Source organism: Camelus ferus, chromosome 34 (assembly GCF_009834535.1).
Source record: "Camelus ferus isolate YT-003-E chromosome 34, BCGSAC_Cfer_1.0, whole genome shotgun sequence".
Taxonomy (NCBI): Eukaryota; Metazoa; Chordata; class Mammalia; order Artiodactyla; family Camelidae; genus Camelus; species Camelus ferus.
In genome coordinates this window covers 9,919,785-9,946,395 of record NC_045729.1, presented here as the reverse complement: position 1 = coordinate 9,946,395, position 26,611 = coordinate 9,919,785, and the positions used below count along the sequence as shown (strand labels likewise).

The 26,611-nt window shown below is 34.6% G+C and overlaps 1 protein-coding gene across 6 annotated transcripts in view; it reads left to right on the top strand.

Annotated features, from left to right (window-relative positions):
* Nucleotides 1–26,611, top strand: part of PIK3C2G (phosphatidylinositol-4-phosphate 3-kinase catalytic subunit type 2 gamma) — a 266,459-nt gene that overhangs the window by 204,788 nt on the left and 35,060 nt on the right. For 4 of the 6 annotated variants that reach the window (XR_004317065.1, XM_006192094.3, XM_032472849.1 and 1 more), the window contains 4 exons: nt 8,280–8,469; nt 8,966–9,087; nt 12,742–12,850; nt 24,254–24,329. Coding sequence is in view for 3 of the 6 variants with exons in the window: in XM_006192094.3 (XP_006192156.2) it covers nt 8,280–8,469; nt 8,966–9,087; nt 12,742–12,850; nt 24,254–24,329 (497 nt within the window). In the remaining 3 variants the exon portion in view is untranslated. Of the gene's footprint in view, nt 1–8,279; nt 8,470–8,965; nt 9,088–12,741; nt 12,851–24,253; nt 24,330–26,611 lie in introns of those variants that run through there. The other 2 variants (XR_004317067.1, XR_004317066.1) reach the window with 1 other exon arrangement.

The window sequence follows — 26,611 nt, the reverse complement described above, 5'->3', positions numbered from 1 at the left end:
CCTATCTAATATCTCTTTTGTAGGATTTCAAGAGAGTTTCCCACAAGTCAGTTTCCACAGAACCATAAATCTATGCATTTGTCTTCCCTTGTGTCTATCTGTAACCTACTAACTTTTGGGCTCATATATACTCATTTCTATACTTATTTGGTAGTAAGCTTTCTGAAATAATATTTGCATAATATTCTTTTATTTCCAATAACTTTTTATGTTATCTCATTTGATTCTATCAATAATCCCAGGGGGTGGCATGGTTTAGTCATCAGCTATGTTTTCTAGATGAAACAACTGAGTGTCCTGAAAGCTAATGGACTTTCTAGAGACCATGGGCAGAGCTTATAAGTGAGTTCAAAACAGAACAAAATTGATTTCTTGCATAATGGGTGCTCTTCCTAGAACGCTAAACAAAGTCACATGGCAAAAAAAAAAAAATCCTACATATGAAATTCCTAATGCCCTGATAATCTCAGATAAATATAGATGTTCTTTAACGTTGGTGTCTTCAGACCAGTTGAAAGATCATAGTAAAAAAACATCTAAATGCATATAACCACATTTCTCATATTAGAGTACCATGCTATCAAAGCTACAAGGATTAACACGAGATATCCTCTTTTACTATTTATTTCATTTAAAAGGTTAGAACATGAAGCTTAAATTTGTGTCTTCACACAAATGTACATACATGTTACATGCATGTGCAACAAAAATCAAGTGCCTTCTCTTCCAAGTCAATCTTGAATTTTTTAAAGTAAAAGTGCCTAGAGAGAAACTTTTTAAAAATTGTGTACCAAGACTTCATCAGCAATGAATTCATTGAATTCATTTCAGAGTGGTAATTTTTTGGTTAAAAAATTCTTTGAATACTTTTCATCCAGTGTAAATTTGTAACAAAATAGGAATTACCTTGATAGCATACTTTATTGGCTTAAGTACAGAAAGTGCTGGTCAGAGACTTTATGGATTTTGCAGATTCAACACTGAACTATTATTTTCTCTTTGTGGAATAAAAGAAATTATGACAAAGTTGTATTAGGTCACCGTTCCCTCTGAATAGTTAAGAATGACTCACAAACCTGGACACTCAGTAACTCCAATACAAAAAGAAAGAAAAGAAGGAGTAATGCGTTCTTTACATATGCCAAAATCACTGCAGCGAAAATGAAGCCTGAGAGTTAAATGAAGAAATTTGTTCGTGGGGAGTGTGAGTCACTTGAAGCTCTTCTATTTATATATGATAAAATTACAGTGTCAATGGTAAAATAAGAACATTCTCATGCAAATTCCTTCACAGGAAAAGTCATTTGAGAAACATTTCCCTGAGACTATTAAAGAGACTGATCGGTAAAATAGGTGGGTATTCTATCAAACCGCAGAATGATATAAACGACCTCAGCAACAGAAATATGCTCTTGTTGAAATTCCCATCAAGTGTTGCCCGAAAACCTTCTCTCAGTTGCTATTCCACAGCATTTAGGTGTCTGTCTTCAATGGTTACTCTGACGTGGCTCATGAAGCAGCTAGAAACATTTACCGTTTGTAAGAACGTATTAATATAAACGTGAGCTCAAAAAAATATTTAATCTGAGAGGTAAATAATGTGCCTATAGGCTAAACCTGACATGAAAGATCAGATCTCCTGGATTGAACCCAGTTTTTTTGAGGCTGATAAATAGCCCATTCACACACACATATCTAGGAACCTGTTGTGGCAGTGGTTTCTAATGTAAGCAATTTGAAATATTTATATCATATAAAAAGGATGTTATGAAGTAGAGGAGAATTTGTACACATTTTTAGGATGGGACCTACAGCTTAAGAAATTTCATCTGATCATATGTCCCTTTGGACTGTGTTCCCTGGCTGCAAGAAATACTGTTAATTTTTTTTTTTTTTTTGGTCTAATGATTATTTCTGTGTAAAAATTAAAGGATCATTGTTTTAGTGCCTTTGTTCCACCTGGGAATTCCATACTAAGTCTATTGGTTTATTTCTCTCTTAAAGACATAGTTGAAAAACTGTTCATTGTAAATAATCCACAATGAGAGCAAAGACTTTGTAATCGAATAAGCATAAATTGGAATTTTTCATTGCTGTTTTCAAAATGATGCCACCCTTGGTATGCATTTAACCTCTCTTGGCCTTTTTCTTATCTGTTGCTAAAATAATTTTCATGCTTACCTCTAAGGATGAAAAGATTAACATGAGGCATTTAGTGCAGTGCCTGTCAAAGGATATATACTCCCTGAGGGCAGAAATCTGATTTCCCTCCTTCGCCTCTAAGTTCCCTGTACTTAGAACAGTGCCTCGCAGGAAGTTAGAAGTGTTGATCAGGACTGCCTGGAGGATTTCCTTAGGAAATTTAAGAACTGAATCCTTCTAGCTGTTGCTTTGCACTTATGTGGCTATTCCCAAGCATCATCCAGCTAGTGCTGCCATTAAATAAGATAAATCAGAGAGCTGTCACTTGGATAATTCAGATCCCAGTAGAGGCCTGAAACTTACCTCTCAGGTCCCCAGCCCCAGCCTAGGTCATGTTTAAGAACACTATTTTATCTGACCTGTTAAATCTGCCACTTGAGGAACTGGAGATGATTTAGGTGAAAGTCTGCCTTATAACCCTAAGTTTATCACAAAAGTTCATCCTTCATCTCCAGTCTTCTTACATCTTAACTGCTGGGCAATGTAAAAATAAGGCGTGGACATAGTTGAGATTTTGTGAGGGTGAGTACATCAGGGCTTAAGATCTATGATTCATAAGGCTGTGTGTTCATGACAAGTGGGTACGTGCTGTCACTCCGCAGCTTTCCACCCCAGCGCATGCAATATGCTCAGTAAATATTTGTTGAATGAGTGAATGAATGATAGGGTCTCCATAAATCATGATTAGTATTATGCTCTTACTATTATTATTATCTTCATGTCTTTAAACTACTGATGAGGAAAGAAATGAATGTTTTACTTTGCACTATGTACCCATAAATTCATAAAGTCAAAGAACGTCTTTAGAAGTAATGAACACTGTGGAAATGAATAATGATCAGCGTCACATTTTTAGCTTTCTTTGCAAATTTTGGCCAAGATGGATGTATAATAATGGGGAAAATTGGAATTTACTCTTTTAAAAGTCTAATACTGGAACAAGACAAATGGTCTTGAAGTTTTATAAAAATGAGGGGGACATTATTAAGCATTATTGAACTACATTGTTAATATTGAGGACATGGCAGATTCGTTGTGAAAAAGGCGTTGCACAAGAACTCTGATAGATGCCAACCTAGAAAAGCACTGTTTGAGTATATTCAACACCTGTTCCTCTTGGAAAATTTTAGTAATCTCAGACTAGAAGGAAACTTAGATAAAAACATAGTTTTTAAAGTGAAAAATTGTAAGCGTTCCCACTAATGTCGGGAAAATATAATAATACCTCTATCTTGATAGTAATGCTCTGCATTTTAGTTTTGTTATATTATTTTCCATTTGAATAAGACAATAAATGATTCCAGATAATTTTTTAAATTTTTTGAAGTAAGAGTTTGGTAAAGCAAGTGGTTATGAGATAAACATTGAAGACTCAGTAGTGAACTCAGCCATAAAACCTGACAACATAACGCCATTTGTAGCAACATGGGTGCTCCTGGGGAATGTCATTCTAAGTGAAGGTAAGCCAGAAAGAGAAAGAAAAATACCATATGAGATCGCTCATATGTGGAATCTAAAAAATAACAACAACAACAACAACAAAAACAAACAAAGCATAAATACATAACAGAAATAGACTCATAGACATAGAATACAGACTTGCGGTTGCCAAGGGGGTGGGGGGTGGGAAGAGATAGACTGGGATTTCAAAATTGTAGAATAGATAAACAAGATTATACTGTATAGCACAGGGAAATATATACAAGATCTTATGGTAGCTCACAGCGAAAAAAAATGTGACAATGAATGTATGTATGTTCATGTATAACTGAAAAATTGTGCTCTACACTGGAATTTGACACAACATTGTAAAATGATTATAAATCAATAAAAAATGTTAACAAAAAAAAGACTCAGTAGTGAAAAATTTAGAGAGGGAATATTATAAGACCACCTGAATAGATACAGAAAATGCAGTTATTAAAATTTAGAATCACTCATTTTTAAAATAGAAAGAAATATCCTTAACTTGTAGCTAAAAAACCTACAGAAAACAGTATACTTAATGGAAAAACATTGAAAGCTTTTCCCTTGTAATCAGGAACAAACCAAAATGCTTGCTGTCACCACCTCCACTGAACCTGGACCTGGCGGTATTAGCAGTGCAAAGGGTAACAGAAAACTCTGGCATTATTTGCAGATAACATGACTGCATCCATGCAAATTTCATAAGAATATACAATATGTTGTTAGAGTTAATGAGTTAAAAATCTACTCATATATTATCAAATATTAGTTAAAATAGAATTTCGAAAAAGCTAGAATTTACAATTTGCTGCACAAAAAATACACTCAAATGAGGAATAAATCCAACAAAAGATATGCAAAACATCCACAGAAAAAAAATTCTAAAATGATACATCAAGCTATAAAATAAGACCTAACTAAATGGGGAAATATGCTGTGTTTATAGCATGTGTCAATACTGTGGAGATGTTAATTCTCCCCCAAATTAATTTGTAGTTTCAATGAAATACCGCTCAAATCCTTTCACATTTATTTTGTGCATGAGTGAGCTTGATAAGCTGATTCTAAAATATATTCAGGCTGTTAAAGGGTCTAAAATCATGAAAAAAACTCCTGAAGAAGAGCAAGGTAGAAGAATTTTCAAGACTTATTGTTAAGTTCTAGTTATTTAAGAAAGTATACTATTAACACGGAGATGGACAAATTGTCAAGAGCAACAGAATGAGAAGGCGAGAAACAAGCCTGTGCAGTATAGACCCTTGGTATTGGACAAAGTTGAATCAGTAACGAAGAACAGTCTTTGCAGTTAAAAATTAAATAAAGAGGTTAATCATTGTACATCTATACTTCCAGATACTGATCATTTAAAAAAAAAGGTTAACTCTACTTTCTGAATTAGATCGTTCATTCAACAAATATTTGGGGGCTATTTACTATGCAACAGTTACAAAATTCGTCTTCCAAAATATATTACAAAGTTTAAAAAGCAAATTACAGCATTTCATATGATGGGGATTCTTCTACTCCTGTCTTTTTTACTTCCGTCCCACACTACTTCAGAACTCTCACAAAATCGTGCTCCCTGGATCTGTCTGATTCCCTTCTTCCCCTCCTCCCTCTGTGTTAGCTACACTGCTGTTCTTCGCTCTCTATTAAGCACCAGTCATCCATCCACCGCTGAGCATCTGGATGAGCTGTTGTTTCTGCCTAGAATTTGCTCTATCAGAAATTCCCAGTGCCCTGTACTCTTGGCAAATTAAGGTCTTTGTCAAATCATTCAACTCATCTTTTCAGTGAGATTATCCCTGATTATCCTACTTAAAATTGCAACACTGTCCCCACCCCGTATTCCTTCTCCCCCAATGTCTATTAGTTTTCTCTATGGTATTTATTACTTTCTCATATCCCTGTATTTTTACATGTTTATTTCTTATGGTCTGAATTTCACATTATATAAATTCTATAAAGTGAGACTTTTTTTTTTTTTTTTTTGCTATATCTCAACATGCACCTGGCATATAATGGGAGTGAAAATTTTGTGTATGTGTGTGTGTGTTGGTTTGCACCAATGTATAGAGAAAGCTCAAAAAGAATAATACCAAATTGTTCATAGAGTCTCTTTGTGGGGGAGGAGAGTGGTAATGGAAGAAGGATGAAGGGAACTTTTCACATTTTACTTAATATTTTACTGTGTGGCCTGAATTATATATCATAAAAAGTCAAGTTTTTTAGTGTCCCTGGAATTTCTTCCATAAAGCAGACAGATCAAATAGGGTGGTAAAACTCCAAAATATATGGACAATGTCTACAACAAAACTAGATAGCGTGGTATTCCCAAGAACCCAAAAGTTGGGTTCTCAAGCATGATTCCCAACCAGCTTAAACTGGGAAGGATTTTTATAAACTCCAAGTCATGGGGAAGGGCAGGAGTTCTGTGGCAAATCTGAAAAGGTTAGAGAAGTCTATAAACTCTCAAAGGTAACTGGAGCTTCTTTCTAAGCAAAAGTCCTACGCTGAAGAGAAACTGCTGGAATTATAATCCAATGAAAGGAGAAAGATCATAGGAGCAAAGGAAAACCAAAGTCCAGAAAAAAACTGGGGGCAAGGCAGAAGCAAAAGAGGCATATCTTAGAAAGTTTGAAACAGTATTTTTTTGACCCCTGTGGTAACAACAGAAAAGAGAGCTTCAGACCCTTGAAAATCTTCTACTCCTTCCTTAAAGCTTAGGAATGCTAATTTCATATTAAAATGAGTAAACAAAATGGATCATGTCTGAATGTTAAAATTATAGTTAAAAAAAGAAATAAGATGCAAAATAAAATCTCTTCAGTGAAAGTATGCCACAAAGACATTCCTAACAAAGGGATAAACTGTATCCTTACATTTCAAATTGAACTAAAAGAAAATTTTTTAAATGATAAAGATATGAAGGAACAATATAGATTATAATTAGAAAAAACTCAGAAGTGCAGTGACTGAGCCCAAAAAAGAATTAGATAATAAAAAAAAACATATTTTTAAAAACAGTAAACTAAAAACAACACAGAAGAAATAAAAACAACACAACAGATAATGCCTCCAGGGAAAAGAAGATGAAAAAGAGGATCTTTAAAACAAAAAAGAAATGAAGAAAGGCAATAAAGATCCAGTATACTGAGAATGAAGTCACTGAAAAAGAAAACCAAACTAATACATTAAAACAGTTTCAAAACAAAATTGTATATTTAGTATTTTAATAACTACTAGCATCATAATTTAAGAGATTTTCTGAAAAAGGAAGACTTGAAATTACATATTGAAAGGACGTGTGCATATTGAGAAAAGTTCCCCAGAATAACCAACCTGAGACATATTTTTGGAAAAACTGTTGGACTTTGAGGGAAAAAGAAACTTCTTCAAAGCATCTAGGCAAAAAGACCAAGTCGTTTGTAAGGAAAAGAAGTTCAGTATGTCGTAAGAGTTTGGGGCAGTAATCCTTTATCCCAGCAGAAAATGAAATAATATTTTCATGACCGTCAAAAAAGAAAATGTGAACCAGGGATACTTGTATTCAGCAAAATTGACTTTCAAGTATAAAGGCCAGGAAAAACTGTTATCAACACCCAGAACTCAGAAACTTATTTCCTTGAGCACTTCGTGAGAAATTTACCAGAAAATGAGCATCAGATAGTCAAAGTGACTCGAGAGATGTGGCCTAAGGAATGGAGAGAGCATGAGATTTCATGATAGTTACAAGATAGACTGCGTAATATGTATGGTGGAGATATTGTATGATGGAGATAGAATAGCTCTATAAAAAATGGAAGTAGACTAGGAAGCACCTGTGAAAAGTAAATAAGCAGACTGCTTTATTGTATAACTGAGAGAAAAAGGAGAACACCACACGTCAGATACTGGAGAAGAGGGTACAGAGGCGAAAAAAAAAATTATCCAAAGATATTTATTATACCATTAGAACACAATTGCAGACCTTCTTAAATACAAAAAAAAAAAAAAAAATTTAAAAAGCAGACACACACCAAAAAATACCAAAAAAAAAAAAAAAAGACCACAGAGCGAAAAGCATTTTGTATAAAATATGTGTATATTAAATATAGTATTTTAGGATACAACTTTTCTGAAAGATAGTTGACAGAGGGACACAAATGTAGAAAAAAAATAAAATTAAAATTAAAAAATAAAGCAATGAAAATTAAATCTTTTTTTAGTGCTAAATATAGGGGGAAGAAAGAAAGAGTGTAGAGAGTTCAGGGGTGGATGTTGGGTTTCTTGGAATATGCATTGTCTTGTAGATTTAATTTCTGTAATTATGTAAATATTTAAAATAATTATATACAAATTACTTTTTTTAAAATCATCCCTAAAAATAGACAACAAACTTAAAAATTAAAAATATAAATATTGCAATTACAGTTTTATATTTCATATTTGCTAACAACTCAAGATGTGAATTTAAAATTTATAAAAATAATGTTTAATAGTTGGGCTCCAAATAAACAGGCATGGTCCTTGACTTTTTCCTCCACATCTGACACAAGGAAACAAATCTTAAGTGAAATGAGTCAGCTCAGGGACTGTTACTCACTATCTTTTCTTTTTTATTTCTCTAGGAAAATCAAGGAGAGTCTGGACTGTTTCCCTGTTAAATTGAATAACTTGATCCACATACTTGCACAAATGACAGCCATAAGCCCTGCCAAATCTATTTCACAGACATTTCCCCAGGAATCCTGTGTGCTGAGTGCAACCAGGTCAATTCTGAGAGCAACAATTTTAGGGTTCAGCAAGAAAACTAGTCACGTAAGTCTCAAATCTGTCATCTTGACTTAAATATCCTTTGATTTCATCTCAGACTTCCCTTCACTGTGCTACACGTTCTTCCTTATCCCATGATTTTTTTTACTATGCAAATGAAAAATCAGTTACAGTTTGAGCAGCAGTGCCATTAAGGAGGATGTTCCAAGGAGAAATCATAACAACCAAAGCTCTTAGTAGAGAGCCATCAAAGAGAACAGATCCTGCCCTGTGGTAGACAATAAATCAAGAGCTAATTAAAATGTCCACAAGAAAAGAAGAGCAGAAATTAGGCAGTCTGTTCCCAGCACCTAAGATTATGATATCTTTATATCCTGTGTTTATAAGGTAATTTTGCCTTTACAAACTGCGTCTCTTATCTTTTGTGATGATTTTTTTGCAGAAGCGTCCTTCTTTTGTTTAGTTTACATGAAGCCAGATGTTAGGATGTATTAAAGGTTGATATTGCCATCTTTTGATTTTGTCTGTTTGTCTTCTGCAGCTGTATCTGATCCAGGTGACTCACAGTAACAACAAAACAAGCCTGACAGAAAAGTCATTTGACCAGTTTTCAAAACTTCACAGCCAACTTCAAAAGCAGTTTGCATCACTGACCCTCCCAGAGTAAGGACTGTCCTCAACAGTGCTTTGCCTTCAGTACTTGTCCTTGAACATAAGGAAAAATTATGGTTATGGCATTTTGTATTTGTGAGCAACACAGCATTCTCATCCCAGTGCCATTGAACCTATCCCAGCAGTCTACACTGCCCTCAGTAAAGAACCTTTTGTCTCATAAAACAGAACAAGGTTTTCAATTTTTGTTTGCTCTCAGCCATTGATTTTGTAGACCAAAAAATTCAGAGCCAATTTCATTTTTCATCTGTTATCAGGAAAATTGTTTTATTTGCCTGTTTTTAAATTTGATCTTTTTAGTTTTTTCTATAAAAATAAAATAATTGAAAATCCAGGGCTAAATTGGATATATCTTCACTTTCAACAAATAACTGTAATAAAAAGCTCTGACATATTTATTTGCTATACTAGAAAATTATAATTTATTAATATCAATTAGTATACAAGTAAAATTTATTAATATCAATTCACTTTTGTTATCATTAATCATTAACTTGGACATGGATTATCTAAATTTAATTTGTTATCTTCATTTTGCAGCTTTGAAAACCACTGCTTCCGTTCATGTTATAATGAAAATATTAAGCATACACAAACTAAGAATGTAATTGAAAATAACTTCTGTTGAAATAAACCTTCCTCATTTAGAAATAGCCGAATTTAGGTTATAGACTTAAGTGTATACCTGAGATGTATCTTGACTTTAAAAAGGTGAACTGTTTAGAAATTATGATATTTGCAGTTAGGTAAATCAAATATTACCTTATCTATAGAGTAGTCCCTTGGTATCCACCAGGGATTGGTTCCTGGACCCCTCCCATGGATACCAAAATCCTTGCATGCTCAAGTCCTTTACATAAAGTGGTGTAGTATTTACATATAACCTAGGTACATTCTCCTGTATTTTAAATCACCTCTAGATTACTTGTAATAGTTAGTACAATATAAATGCTATGTAAATAGTTGTAAATATGACATAAATGCTGTTTAAATAGTTGCTGGCCTGCAGCAAATTCAAATTTTGCTCTTTGTAACTTTCTGGATTTTTTTTTAAATGTTTCGATCCACAGTTTGAATGCACAGATATGGAACCTGTACACAGGAAGAGATGACTGTACCAGGATTTCTATTGAGTAAACAGTTCCTTTAACAATGTGAATGTCGGGACCTGACCTGACATACTTTGTACATGTGGCTTTTTACTAGACTTTCAGGATTTAGTCAGTTTTCAAAATATAAATCTCAGCAAAGTCGTCAGTGGTTGGAGAGACAGTGTGCATTGTTGAAGACTGAGTAGCTTACATTCACGAAAAACCAGACTTGTAAATGTCACAGAGATTTTGAAATATGGATGCTTTAAACACCAGGAAGTGAACAGATTAGAGTAAGAGCACATTCAAAGGATTGAGAGGGAAGGAATGTCGTTGTGGAAACTTTTAAAAGCAACATCAGCTTTAAGAATTACCGAAAAATAGATGGGTTTGAGGGCAGTATATCTCAGTGGTAGAGCTCATGCTAAGCAGCAGACTTGATCCTGGGTTCAATCCCCAGTACCTCCGTTAAAAAAATACTGAATTTAGTGTTACCCTACTAATGAATGATTTGGAAGTACGCTCATTCTTGTTAAACAGCTGTCCTTTTAGGTTTCAAAAACGTCTCTGTTCTACACCTTTACCTCCCCACTACATATTAGTATAACTTGTAGAATCTTAAAGTGCCAGTAATCTCTCCATATACCTCTTTTCAGTTTTCAGCTTTTAGTTAAGATTCTGCTTTGCTCAACAACTACTGCCTGTTAATGGTACCTAAATGGATTTTAAAACCATTCAAGCAATGTGTGGAGAGGAGGAACATTTAGTCCTCTGTGCCCTAAGCAATATTTGTATGCTGACAATCCCAGTGGAGCTCAGGCTTACAGCGTCGCATATAGATGAAGAATGAAGGTGTGATTTCCTCTGACGCCTAAATTTACTAAGAGAAGCTCTGTGAGAACCATACAAACCCAGTCTGGAAAGTATGATCAGAAGGTCAGAGTCATAAAGAATAAAATTAAAATCAGTCATAGCACACAACAGCGGCCTTCAAAACGAGGAGGTTCTTTGCACCTCTTGGTACCTTCCATGAATACACAGGCGTGGGAACTTTCCTTGAAATTAACTGGTCTTCTTGAAAAGCAATCCGCTGAGAAGGTTGATTTCCTTTCCCTCGTCTACTTTCACCATGGCTCTTCTCTTAGCCATCCAGAATTTTACTTTGGTACACTGTCCCAGTGAGGAAATAATGTCTGAGGGTGAAATTAAGGGCAAATCGAAGTACTGGTGTTGCTGTTCTAGCAACAAGGCATCAAATGTGTTTGCAGGTCAGGTGTTTCCTAATCTGGGGTCTGAACAAAAGTAAGGGAGGACATGATGGCACCATCAGATGAAAGATCATAAATAATCACTTTCAAGGACTGACTACTGTTATATGTGGCATATAACTTGAAAGCATTCCAAGCAATTGCATGCCATCACTAGAGCTGAATTCCTCAATTCTCGTGTACTTACTTGCACACAAGAGTTTTTAGTACCTGCATCTACAAAAAATCTACAAAGGAATAGAATTGATGTTGAACTCCATGTCATTCTAGAAATAAGAAAACTCATCCACAGATATACAAATTAATATTTAAAACCAGCAAAAGCCATTTACTTATCAAATGTATTTATTTTGATTAATTATGTATGGTACTAATTATTATGAATAACTAAGTCTGGATGAAAATTTTTAATACTTTAAATCTTAGAACTGCAAGAGACCTTTAAAAAAAATGTCAATTATTTAAATACACAGACATTGTTTTGGAGCTCCCTGACATTTCCAACAGGAAGCAGTGGAGGGGACGTCCTAGTTGTCACATAACTTCTGTGTGTTTGCTGATAACCCTTTGCCATCCCCCATGCTCCTTTGCCTAGGGAAAGGTCTGTACCAAAGAAGCAGAAGTATGAAGGTATGAAGGAGCAGTCAGGGGAAGCTCCTAGGTAGTTCCTAAAAAGACATATTTAACCAGCAAAATGTGTGGCCAAATGCTACCCATTAACAGGTTATCCCACCCCATAACTGGTCTTCAGCAACATCTAACCCATCAGGATGAATCACCAGATAGTGCAAAGGAAATTCTGCAACTTCGACCCTGGGGAAAGTGACACTTTGTTCCAAAAGACTAAGACCAGATGGAAGCATATGTCATTCAGTAAAATGTTTAATTTAGTTAGTGAAGCAATGTCTCTAGTGAACCCAGAAGAAACAATACCATCTGACCTTTTTGAAAAATTATGGATCATTAAACCTCAGAAAGTATTTATCAAGCCCCCACATGTATTTAAAGAACAAAATGTGTGGTCTGCCATAAATACAGTAAGAAGGAACATATATAGGTAATGCTAGTATGTTAAATTAAATTAGTATTAATATCAGTGACAGTTAAAATTGCACAAGTGACCACAGCCATGGTAATGAAAGTCTCAGAATAAATCATGTGTTCTATGGTTTTTTGAAAAATGCTTTCACTTGGCCCTTCGATCTGATGCAGCTGTAGCTTCATGAACAATTCTGAGAGGCCACTTTTCAAACTAATGAAGCTACACTTTTTTTCTTTTAAAACAGGTTTCCTCATTGGTGGCACTTACCTTTTACAAATTCAGATCACAAAAGATTCCGAGATCTAAATCATTACATGGAACAGATATTAAATGGATCATATGATGTTGCAAACGTATGTTACAATTTACTTTTATATTTTTATATAAAATATTGGCGATGTTATGTACTATTACTGAAAATACTTTAAAATACTGTATGATAACATTTTTTAGTCCTATGTTTAGTCAACAAATGTGCAAATTAAAATTATCTTGTCAATTCTATGAAAAAAATCAACTGGGATGTTGGTTGAAATTGCACCTTAGTATCTTCCAGTCCCTTATCATATACCCATTTAAATATTTTAAATTTTTTTGTCAGTAATAGTTTATTATTCTGTGCATAGTGGTTTTAAAAATACTATGTTATCCTAGATGCCTTATGGTAACTTTTAAAAATCCTTTTTTCTGTGTTTTCACTATTGTATAGATAGAACTAATTTTGTATATTGACATCTTACCTAACAGTCTTACTAACTTTATTTCTAATTCTAATAATTATCTGTATTGTTTTAGAATTTTCTACTTACAATCATATTGTCTGCAAATAACAAGAGTTTTAATTTTTTAATATTTATAAATTATAATTTTTCTTGATATTTTATATTCTAGGGATTTCAATATATGTTGAAGTGCAATGGTGGATATACTTATGTTATTATTGGATCTAGGGAAGAATTGTCTGCTATTCCCCCATTAAATATGTAGGTTTTATAGGTAACGTTTATTATTTTAAGTTTCCTTCTATTCCTAGGTTGCCAATAGTTTTTACAATGAAGAAGGTTAACTTTATCAAAAATTTGTTTCTGGATTTCTTAGGCTGATCAGTGATCATCCAGTAATAGTTTTTCTCCTTTTTTTCTGTTACTGTGGTGAATTACATTGATGGACTTTCTAATTTTAAACAAATTCGCAGTACTAGGATAAACTCCACGTGGTTGTAATGTATTATCCTTTTAATGTATTGCTGGATTTGATTTAACATTTTCTTTAGCATTTGTTTTCAAGTTTGTTTAATAGAGAGGCTTTCCTTTCCTAGGAAGTCATTACCAGATTTCAGAATCAGGAAGATACAAGGTGGTCGAAAGTGCTGCCCTACCTCTCAGCCGTCCCACTGCCCCAACCTGTGTCAGTAAACGCCCACAGAGACCGTGGTGCCAAATCCCAAGTTCACATCCCCACATCTGTCTTGCCCAGATCCTAGTCTGGTGATTCTTCACTATCTTGTTAGCTCTCTGACACTTTCAAGCAAAGTTTGAAAACAAATTGTCTAATTATTCCAGTTATTCTTAGCAGGAGGTTTGGACTAAATGACCTAATTTACTGTCACAAAAAATGGGAGTTTAGAGCTACAGTCATCACCCATGCTACCCCTCCGCTTTCAGAGCTATCTGCCCTTCTGCCTTCTCACCCCCATCCTGTGCTCTAATGAACCTCTTCTCTCACAGTAACTATTTTAGAGGATCTAAGTCTGTGGTCACTTTCCACTTGAAAAAGTATTTAAGGATTTCTTACTGAGGTATTTGGTACTATTCACCAGTAATTCTGAGAGTAGCCTGGAAAATTAAAGATAAATGCCAGACCCCAGTTTTGCTCTCCTCTGTCATACGGGTCAAAAAAGGACTCTTAAGATCCCTCTCCCATACACACATACACATACACACAACCTACACATGCACACAGCTGGTACAACTCCTTCTGAGGACTCAAAGAAGCACCATCTCCCTTTACTAAAGTGTCTCTATCAGTGTCTTGCATGGAAAGTTCCTATGAGACACATGTAAGTTTCAGAGGCAGGTACCAAGGTAACACAGTCCTCCAGCCTGCTTGGCTAGACATAGGGTCCTTAAGGGATTTATATCAAACATCATCCCTAGGGGTAAAAGGTACAAGGACTATTAGGTTTTTTTGCCGTTGATGCAAGAATGGAGACTCTTTATGGACTACTTTTAGCTAATCCACATATCTGGAATAACTTTAATGTCACCAATGAGAGCCCATTTCTAATATTAATCTTGCTAATAAACAAGCTACAGTTTTTATGAACAAAATCTCATCTTTGACATGAAGTATGCTAATTAATACTGTCCATTGCTTTTTTAAGGTGTGAGGCATGATCATTTATTTGATTTACATATATTGTGAAATTATTATCACAATAGGTTTAGTTAACATCTATCATCTCATATAGATACAATAAAAAGAAAAAAGCAATTTTTAAATTTATAAATATTCTGAGATAAATGTTTAATAGTTCCACCTCTTCTTCCTCATCCTCTCTCCAAAATTTTAACATACTTTTAATTATATCAATAATTAGCATTTGTAAAATGTCCATTGTTGATTGAGTTGTGAGTGTAGAGCAGAAGCACTTATACTGATTGTCTCTAGAATAGGTTTCCTCACTAAAATATTGTGGACCTCCTCTTTCCTCCGCTCCCACCCAGGTACCCTTGATAGTGCAGACTTGATTAAATATGCGAGTAATGTTAAACAAATACTGGTTGTATTAAACAATAAGAATACATACATATTAAGTTTATGAATACAGATATAGATATATTTTATTAGTATAGCATATAAAACTCAAGTGGGTTAAATAGACTTAAATAATTAACAAACCATTCCTGGACTCCATAGTCTTTTTTACTTTTATTTAAGTACAGTTGACTTAAAATATTATATTAGTTTCCGGTTTACAACATAGTGATTTGATAATTTTCTGCATCTTCATTAAATCCTAGCAGCACTTCAGTTATACTCTGACCTAAAAAACGCATATATAATACCAGGCTGTAAATGCAGACATAGTTTAAATGTAAGTAAATGACAGGCATCGTAACAGGAGGACTGCAGCTGACCCCATAACTGGGACTTAATAAAGGGTCAAATAACCCTATTTTTCTCAGCTGTCAGTTCAACAACCTTTTTTCTCCATTTGGAGTTTGGAAAGACATTAGATGAGATTATTTTTCCAATCGGAGTGTGAATTATTTTAATCACGTGCAGTATAGTGGACTGAGTCAATATATTTCAAGAAAACGTTACTCGGGGGTGGGAGGATAATAGTTCAGTGGTAGAGCACATGCTTAGCATGCACAAAGTCCTGGGTTCAATCCCTAGTATGTCCACTAAAAAAAACTATATCTCAATAAATGAAGTTTTTTAAAAAAGGAAACCTTACTGAAATTTAAAAATTCAATGTAGTAATGAGTGTATTCAAACTTGTCTCCTAACTGTAGGTTTGCTGATTTAGGCTATTGGGTAATATTGTGGTTTGATGACAAGTAGACCCACTTAAAAGAAGAAAATCACACAATTCAAATCATAGGGGGTCCTAAGATAATTAGAAAAAAACACAATTGTCAATAATGATTGCATTAGATTGCAGATAGTCAGGATCAAGAGGAGAAACTTTTAAATCCCTATCACCAGTTCCTCAGACTAGTGGTTCTCAAAGCACAGTTCCCCGACTGTGCTTAGAACCTCACCTGGGAATTTATAAGAATGCAAAATCTCAGCCCCATCCTAGACTACTAAATCAGAAACTGGAGATGTGGCCCAGCAATATATTTTAACAAGCCCTCCAGGGTTTTCTGATCCATGACAATGTTTGAAAACCGTTATTTCAGAATCTAGTCATTTTCCGTTCTTTTTTTTTCCCCCAGTTTGGACATGGTCAGACATTTGGTTTCCAATATAGTAGATACTCTACTGTCTTATTGATTTTTAGCATATCTGGACTCAAGAACATTGTGCTACAATATTATTTCCAGGCTGGTAGACTCAGCTGGAGATGCTGTTTTGTATCAAAGGGCAAGTGCCTGAGGTGTACTTAACCCAGTTCCCTGTGAGGTAGAGAAGGCGTCCCAGAGCGTGTGGCAATCATGTTGTTACTTAAGGGGAAACAGAAGTTAGGAAACAGAAACTAGGGGAAAGCTGTGCAGAGAAAGGGGACTGCAAGGACAAAGCGTCCATTACGGCTACATGCTTTCCTCTGGTCTGGAAGCTTAACGAACTCAATGACTATATTCATTTAATTTTTATCTGTGGATAGCACACTTATAATCTCATCAATATTTAATAAATATTTAAATGAGAAATAGCATATATTAACCTATAGGGTTTATGTTGTTTTTCAAAACCTAGGGGAATGAAACTTTGCAACTGAGAAGTATTTAGCAGTTTCTTAACTTATTTATTCTTATATATTACCAGTTTTTTTAATTAGCTCATGCTTCTAAAACATATAATTTATTTTTATATACAAACTACAACACTAATAAGTGATAAACATTTAGAAAATTGTAGAAAAAAATATTAAATTTGGAAAAAAAAGTTGAATGATATTATAAAATAAATATTAATGTAATTTTGATATTTTTTTCTCACCCCACCGTATAATCCCACATGAACCCTGTGACAGAGACCTCTGGCTTGGTAGGATTCCCTCTTAGGAATCCTGCTGGCTGCCAGTTTGAGGACAGACCCCAATGGTCACCTAGTGCCAAGCCCAGGAACAGTGCCCGGCCATCCTTATTAATGATGAGCATTAATGGTGCACTGGATATGATTTTACCCTTCAGAAAGATCACTCAGAGCACATTTGTAATATATCTGTTACGAACAAAGACAAAGAAATAAACAGTACCTGTTCATCATAGGAATAGAGCCATGTAATAAGATAACTGAAAACAAAGATATAAAATTGTTGAAAACAGCATTAGACAATCGGTCAGCTTCACTATGCTAAATGATTATATGTAGCTGTCTTGCATCTTCATGAATTTTTGACTATTTTACTGACATACTCAACAAAAATTATATCGTATCTTTCAATATATTTAGTATTTAGGTCTCAATCAATGAGTAACGTGAAATGAATTATATGAGAGGCTTCTGCCCTATAGGATCAAGGCAACTTAATTTATTTCAGTGGATTTCAAGAGCTTTTTGCATGTTCAAGAATACAGAATGTGGACATCTCAGTGTTCTTTACTAACTGTCACATTCTCTGAAGGTCACGTCCGTTCACTTTGCTGTAGTGAAGGGCCCCCTGGATATGGCAGCTGTCTGTAAGGGAAAGTGTTGAGGATAATTGACATTAAATTATCCTGAAATTTAATTGAATTAAAATTTTAATTACCCTGAAATAAATTATTATTATAACCATTGAAAGTGTCAGGCTTTAGTCTATTTAAGCAGAGGCAAGTAAGTACAAAGTGGAGAGGCTTCCGACTTCTGGCCCTTGTGTGACTAGGACAAATGAGATCTGACTTCATATGGCAGCAAGCTGTCAACAGGGAGCTCCTAAACGTATCTGCCTAGAGGATGCGTTCACGTAGCCCTGCTAGCAGAAGACAGTTATGAGGGGGGAAAAGTAAAAGGGGCAGACATACACAGGTGTGGAAGACTTGCACAGGTGCAGTCTATCCCGGCCAGGCTTAGTGAATTGTTACCCATCATAATCATTGCTGCATAGGACAGCTGAACGCAGCCACCAAACGTATAGCTCACGTCTTCATCATATTCACATTTGCTTATGTGCTTAATTAAAGCACTACTGTAGAGGCACCAAGAAGAGCTGTTTTAATTTTGTTTTGTGTTAGATTGTTCTGGAATGTGTTAGCAGCTCTTCAGATGTATCTGGATAGCTGTAAAACATAATTATTAACAGAATTTGCCAAAGGGAGGTATCTATTAAAAGAGAAAGCCTTAAAGCTAACAAGAGAGAGTTGTAGTGGTCTGGACAGAAGATCAAACCAGCCACGCATTCCCTTAAACCAAAGCCTAATCCAGAGCAGGCTTGAAGTCTCTTCAGTTCTATGAAGGTTAAGAGAGGTGAGGAAGCTGCAGAAGAAAATTCTGAAGCTAGCAGAAGTTGGTTCATGAGGTTTAAGGAAAGAAGCCGTCTCCATAACATCAAAGCAACAAGTACTGATATGGAAGCTGCAACATGTTACCCAGAAGCTAAGATAATCGATGAAGGTGGCTATACTCAACAGCAGATTTCCAGTTAGACAGAACGGCTGCCATGTAGGACTTCCACAGCTAGAGAAGAGAAGTCAATGCCTGTCTTCAAAGCTTCAAAGGACGGGCTGACTGTCTAGCTGGGGCTAATACAGCTGGTGTTTAAGCTGAAGCCAATGCTCATTTATCATTTCAAAAAACCTAGGGCCCTTAAGAATTATGCTAAATCTACTCTGCCCTGTGCTCTTTAAATGAAACAACAAAGCCTGGATGACAGCACATCTTTTTATAACACGGTTTACTGAATATTTTAAGCCCATTGTTGAGAGCTACTGCTGTGGAAAAAAAGGTTTTTTTCAAAATACTACTGCTCGTTGACAATGCACCTGGTCACCCAGGAGCTCTGATGGGTATGCACAATGAGATTAATGCTGTTTTCATGCCTGCTTACACAGCATCCGTTCTGCAGACCCTGGATGAAGGAATAGCTTTGATTTTCAAGTCTTATTCAAGAAATACATTTTTAAGGCTGTAGTTGCTATAGATGGTGGTTCCTCTGAGGGTCTGGGCAAAGTGAGGTGAAGCCTTCCTGGAAAGGATTCACCATTCTAGATGCTGTTAAGAACATTTGTGACTCAGGGGACGAGGTCAAAATGCCGATATTCACAGGAGTTTGGGAAAAGCTTGATTTCAGCACTCATGGATGACTTCAAGGGGTTCAAGATGTGAGTGGAGGAAGTAACTGCAGATGTGGTGGAAACAGCAAGCGAACTAGAATTTGAAGTGGAGCCTGAAGATGGGACTGAATGGCCGCGATCTCATGATGAAACGTTAACGGACAAAGAGGAGTTGCTTCTTATAGATGAGCAAATAAGTGGTTTTTTAAGATGGAATCCTCTCCTGGGGAAGATGCTGTGAAGACTGTTGAAGTGACAAAAATAATTAAAATATTATGTAAACTTAGTTGATAAAGCAACAGCAGTTAGAGTATTGACTCCAATTTTGAAAGCCATTCTACTGTTAATGCCATCAAACAGCATTGCATGCTGCAGAGAATTCGTTCATGAAAAAGAATCATTGGCGCAGACTTCACTGTTGTGAAGTTAAGAAGTAGCCACAACTGCCCCAGCCTTCAGCAACCACCATCCTAATTAGTCAGCAGCCACCAACATCAGCGTAAGACCCTCCATCAGCAAAAAGATTATGACTCGCTAAAGGCTTAGATGATAGCATTTTTTTTTTAGCAATAAAGTATTTTTAAATAAGTTATGTCCTTTGTTTTATTAGACATTATGCTATTGCTCACTTAATAGACTCCAGTATATTGTAAGCATCACTTTTATATGCACTGGGAAACACAAAAATTTGTGTGACTCGCTTTATTGTGATACTTGCTTTATTGTGGTGGTTTAGAACTGAACCCACAATATCTCCAAGGTGTGACTGTATTTAGCTATCTGTGTTGTTTTTTAAGAACCTAAGTGATTCTGATACACAGGCAGGTTTGGCAAATTCCGCTTAGAAATTCAAAAGCTGAATCAGATGTGTACACTGCTCTAAGAAGCTTACAATCTTTGTCAATATTCTATCTATGTTGATATGTTCCAGTGGCCTCATAAAGACGTTCATAAATTCACACATTGGGTTTTTCTTTCCCTTATTCCTAAGGAACTTTATGGGTCTTGATACAATACTCAGTTTACAGTGAGATACAATATATATTACACAGTGATAGAACAGTAATAATTTGACAGGGATATCAAATGCTTAATAAGTGGTGTGTGGTCATAATGTGGTCAGTTTTCAATGATCTTAAAACAGATTGACCACGGTGAAAGCTTTATGTCTCCATATGCTGGTGGATTCTTCCCTTTTCAGTTTGTTTATATTCAAAGAATAAAAACATATATTAAGATCAACTAAATAAAACATTATTGGCCTAAAAAATCACATAAATAATTCCAAAGTAAATCATAATATTTTGAGATTTTTAAAATGTGTGTTATTGATATGTTTCTTCCCTTCCCTCACTTATGAGATAACCAGAATTATCTACATAAACACTAAAAGCTATAAAGTCAGGGATGTAGCATAAATATTGTAATTATTTTAAGTGATGTGAACAACTTAGAGGAAAATTTTATACACACGTAAGTTTTCTTTCCTCTTCTAATAAGATGAGAGATTTAAAGTAAATTTATAACATTTGTGCTGAATTCTCTTGTGATAGGATAATCCTCATCTCTGGCTCTAGAAAAATTCTTACAAAAATACTTTTCTTCTTCCATAGCTTCTTGTCGTATGGCAGTATAGGAAAGACAAATAATCCTGTTATGTCTATACACAAAAACTCACATTCTTTTTTAGCTTTATGATACATTTATTTGTAACTAAAAATATTTTCTCACTGTACGTAAGTTGGTAAAGATTTTTAAAATTTTTATTGATTACTTACAATGTATAACACTCTAGATTAAGAGCTTTAAATCAGTTGTAGAGAACAAATTGGAAAGATTAAAATAGCGCAATATACATTTTACTCTCAATGAGTTTGTAATATAGTGATAGATACAGACATGAACATAAATAATATATGGCAGTGAGTAGAAAAGGGGGAGAAAAGAAAGTAGAAAGTGCAGCTTGAATGTGAAACTAGACAACCTTACCTTCCTAGAAACAAATATTTTAGACCCTTCCAGGGGCATTCTCAATTGTAATCTGTCTTACTTTTTATCAAGGAAATGAGATAGAGTCCGCTTTGAAGTCTAGTCTCAGGTATCAGAGTTAAGTTAGATGGGAGCGATGTCTCTGGGGATTTGGTCTAAAAACACAAGAGCAACCCAAAGAGAGGGATGCCTGTGAATCTCTGAGACCATCTCTCTCCTCCCCTCCCTTGTCCTCCCTTGCCTCCCCTCACCATACACACACACACACACACACACACACACACACACACACACACACTGGTTGATAAAAGAAAATAGATATAAATAAGGCCTGCAATTATACACGATTGCAGTATCTCTTCTAATGAGGCTGCAAGCATCAGTTTAGATATCCCAGTCCTGTATCTTACCTGGTTTTTGCTTGTTTAGCTTGACTCTTTTCTTTCAAACTGATCAAAACTTTTCTTTCAATGTTTGTCATTTTATTCTACAAGCAAATGATAGTTGTGATAACAGGAATTCCTTTTGCTTCTTGAAATTTTGCTCAGTTTGGGTTGAATTGTGTTGTGAACTAAATAAGATCTTCATAAAGGGCAATATAAACATGTTTTTAAAAGTTATAACAAGGATTGCAGTACCTAAACAAATGTGTACCCACATCTGAATTCAGCTGAGATACACAAACAGCTGTTGTTTTAAAACTTTTTAAAGCCAATTGTGATTTTTAGCTCTTTTCAGTATTGCTGCTCATTTCTAGAAGTCCCTTAAAATAAGAAATGCTATCACTTACGGTTTAAGCAATATTATTTTTTTAAGCAGAAATCAAATGTCAAAATAAATCCAAATGGGTAAATCCTATCTTAATAGTGAACATATGTTTCTTGTTCCCTGCTTGCTAAACCCAGATGTTAATTACTACATTTCTCACTACATTGCTCTTTTCCTATTTGGAGCTGGCTGAGATTACAACGCAGGCAGGATAAATGTCATACATGTATCATCAGTAAAACCAAGATTATTTTTCAGAGTCTGGTAAAATGCTGATGACATTTTAGAACCAGAATTATAAAAGACTCCTTAGAAGTTCACTATTTTTCATAGTGCCATTCTTCCATGTAACTCCAATACAAATATAGTGGGTTGAACTACATTAGAGGCTGGACATTCTGACAAGCTGCTTTATGAAAAAGGCAATAAAATACAATTACTGTTCAACTTTGATTTAAAACTCTTATGGGAATTCATTTTTAAATTCACAGTTTTATAGCACTTCATGGTATTTGAGAGAGAGAGATTTAGCTTATTGTTTTAACTCACTGAAACTAAATCTTGCAGTCAATTCTAGATGTTGGCTGGCCACTTAATAAATGGGAATTCTTAATGTGTTATTTTAAAGAAAGAAAAATTGATCTCAGTGTTATATTTTTACATTACTTCTGATCTTTGCAAGTACTTTAAATCGCTGTAGTCTTTGAGAACAAGAATATGTTCATATGATATTGGAAAAACACTTAGGTTTTGAGCAACTTTGAATTGATTAACTGTCTCAAAAAATCAATTATTTCAAATTACAAATGACTTGATAATATAATTGATAAACAACATATTCAAGAGCTCTGAACTTAAAATATAAGCTGATGCAGATTTTAAAGTTGCTCAGTTTTTTTCAGAGTTGCTCTTTATTGACTAAATTTCTAATTTAAAAGCACATTATTAAACATTAAAAATCCCATGTGTTTAGGTAAACATCTACTGTAGAAAAGAAGAAATATGTATAACCTCATAGAGCATGTAGCCTAATGCATTTACCTGAACCATTGATATTAAAGACCAATAACTTTAAGCGTCCTTAAGACAAATACCAGCCATAAATTTATTCACCAAATATATAACGTTCCACGTAGGAGTGATGTTCCAAATATTTAACAACTGTTGGAGCCCAGGAACTGATGAATCAGGATAACTGCCGGCCACTAACCCACCTTTATGGCCAAACAAGCTTGCAATGGTTGAGTATTTGCTATGACAGAGCAAACTGTAGGAGGAGCAGTGGGGAGTAGGGCCTACCAGAAGTTTGGATCAAAATAATACTAAGTTTGAATTGCCTATGAGACTTCTAAGTAGAGATGTCAAGTTGCTAAGGAAGAGCTACTCTGATTCACCAGTTAGCCAGTTTCTTTGGAGCTCAGGTTAAATGTCATTTTATTTGTGATCATCTCAGTTTAAAAGAGAAGCACACTCACTTCTTTGCTCTAAAATTATACATAACTAGAGCTTCTGTTAAAGCATTCAGTACAGTCTGTTTCCCCCACTAAACTGTTTTCTAAAGAGAAGGATCACCTTAAGCATCTTTCTGTTTCTAAATATCCCCTAACATTCCTTGATGCCATTGGTGTAGACAGTACTCAGTGAGCATTCCTAGAATAGAACCTTGGGGAGTAATGGTTTTTCACTGAGTGTCTGTGTCCTGCTGAGAGTAATTTTTCTCCAAACGTTTTGTCCAAGGGTACATATTTTCTAGAAAAAGGAGGTGTGAGATTCATGCATCATTATAAAAGCCAAGAATGTAAACATTATGTGAGTTCTAAAAGCAGAGCATACCTGAGCCTCTTAAAAAAATGTAAAATAACCTGGTATCTAGTCTCATGAAAGATTAATTAAGGATGAAATTATAGCATTGACGTAATAAACTTCCTAGTATATTATTCTCTATTTATAGAATCTATAACAGGTATTTATTAACAAATAATTATATATTTGGGTCAGTGTTTTCAGATACTAGGCAACAAGAGCAATAAATATATGATATGAAGAAATGTTATATTTTATCTTATTTTTCAGAGTGACTATGTACTTAGTTTTTTCCTGTCTGAGCCTATGGAACAAACAATTGAAGAATCATCACCTGTGGACCTAGGCAAGTCATTTTATCATATTACTATGTACAGTTATTGAGTTTCAGTGTGATTGTACAAAAAAAGTCATACATTAAAAAATTTCAAATTAAAATCTCTTTTCAAGAATAAGGCTTTAAAGTCTTCTCTAACCATTTCCAAAGCTTTTTAACCCCATAGAATATATTTATCAAGTTAAATTAAACTCAGATGTTTGTCTAATTATAATAACTACATGATTTCACACTGTCAACCCATTTTAATTAATTGTGCATTGAGATGGAATTGCATTTCAGAGACAGAGGTCCTATTTTACCATGCAGGTAAGTCTTACCATTTACTCAACATCTTAGGCAGCAACAAAAATATATATTAGATAATAATAATGACCACGAATTGTCTGGCCATTTCACTCTTATCTTTTAAAGCCCAATAATTATTCCATCTTGCTCATAAAGTCGTCTTTTATTACCAGGACCCTAACTAGCCCAGCACAATTATCCACTCTATTCTCTGCCAAATGTATGTTAATTCTAATTAACTTTTCTATCATCTCCCCTAGATTGGCAGAGACTCCTTTTGAATGTCCATCAATTTTAAGCATTCGTAATATAATTCCATTGCCAGTGGCCATCTGATACTGATACTGGTTTTTATCTTGCACAAGATTTGCAAACCTGTAATTTGCTAGACCTCACCCTCCTTTCCTTTGCAACTCCCAGACTTCATTTTCTCCACACCCACATCTTGATTCTCTGCCTTTAAGATTAGGCCCTCTGCTTTCACTGCTGCCTGTTATCTGAGTCCTTAGTCACTTACCCCTCAGGTGTGTAGCTCTGTACAGCCAGACCAGGTTGTATAGTGTGATTGTTTATTGTTACATATTTATTTTTGTGTCTGCCTTGTTTCTCCTGTTAGACTAACTTTAAATCAAGTAGACTCACTTCCCCACTATCCATTGTGCTGTACTAACAAATTCTAAATTAATATATGAGAAATTGTACCTCTCCTATTCCTCACATTTTACTCATGTGATATTACTAAGATAAGATAATTTATCACATTTTATAGCATGTATCCAAAGAAGAATTACATTCACAGTATGAAATATTTCTTTTTTGTTGTCATAATTTACAAATATCTAACAAATATCTTTCTTTTTAAAAATAGTAATCACTGGGGAGATTTTTATAATCAATATTTATAAACTTGAACTAACTAGATTAAAATACTAATAATAAAGTTGCAGATTTCTAAAGATGTCAGACTTTAAAAAAAAAAAAAGGTACTAGGTTGGCCTCTATTCTGTTGTTTAAGTCCTTAAAGAAAATACTTTCTCTGTGTTTCAAAAAATAAACTGTGGATCACTATCAAATTTTTAATTTTGCTGATTATTATTTCTCTGTAAGGTGTTTTAAAATACACATACACACACACACACAAATTAGGACTTTTAATGTAAAAACTAAACTGCTTGTTTGAGAATTCTTTTTTTTTTTTTCTGGTTTGCTTATTTCTTACTACCTCATACAATACTCAAGATCTGTTTCAGCAGTGGTGATGGACAAAAGATTTGATTCTCAATATTTTTAGGTACAGGCAGCCTATGAAATACAGCCTCTTAAAATAACAGAACACATCTCCTAACCAGGATATGCAAATCGTTACAACAAACCAGGATTAGCAGGAAGTTGTTCTTTCTTGTATTCTTGAAGTGATTTCCTCTTTCATACTTCTGAATTCTTAATACTTTTTTCACAGAATATCAGTTGATTCTAAACAAGGAGCACATTATTTGAAACACAATTCTTGCCAGTTACTTAAAACTTTGAGCTTATGTTGTTAAATGATTAGAGGATAAAATTATTGAAGTGTATTAAAATAATGGTTTACATAGGATGACCCTAAGTAAAAATCCTAGACTTTAGGTAATTTTACTACCCCTACTGTTGAATTGAGAGTGTATTCTGGACATCTGTGTATCTAGGCATATGACTGATAAAGATCATATTAGTAATAATTTGTAGACCTGTATCTGGGAGATGTTCACATTCCTTTGCCTTTGCTCACTTAAACGTGCCTTAGTAGAACAATAGAAGAATTTATCTTCTGAAGTGCCAACCAGTCACCTCTCTCCTCTACCTTTCCTTGGTTTCCCATTGCCTTTAGGGCTTGTGACCTATTCAGTCACACAAGGCACAGTTCTTAGAACAGTCTTGCACTTGGTCTAATATTCTGCTGTCACTGTTTTGAAATTCTTAATAATTTTTGTCAAAAGGACTGCATTTTCATTTTGCATTTTCAT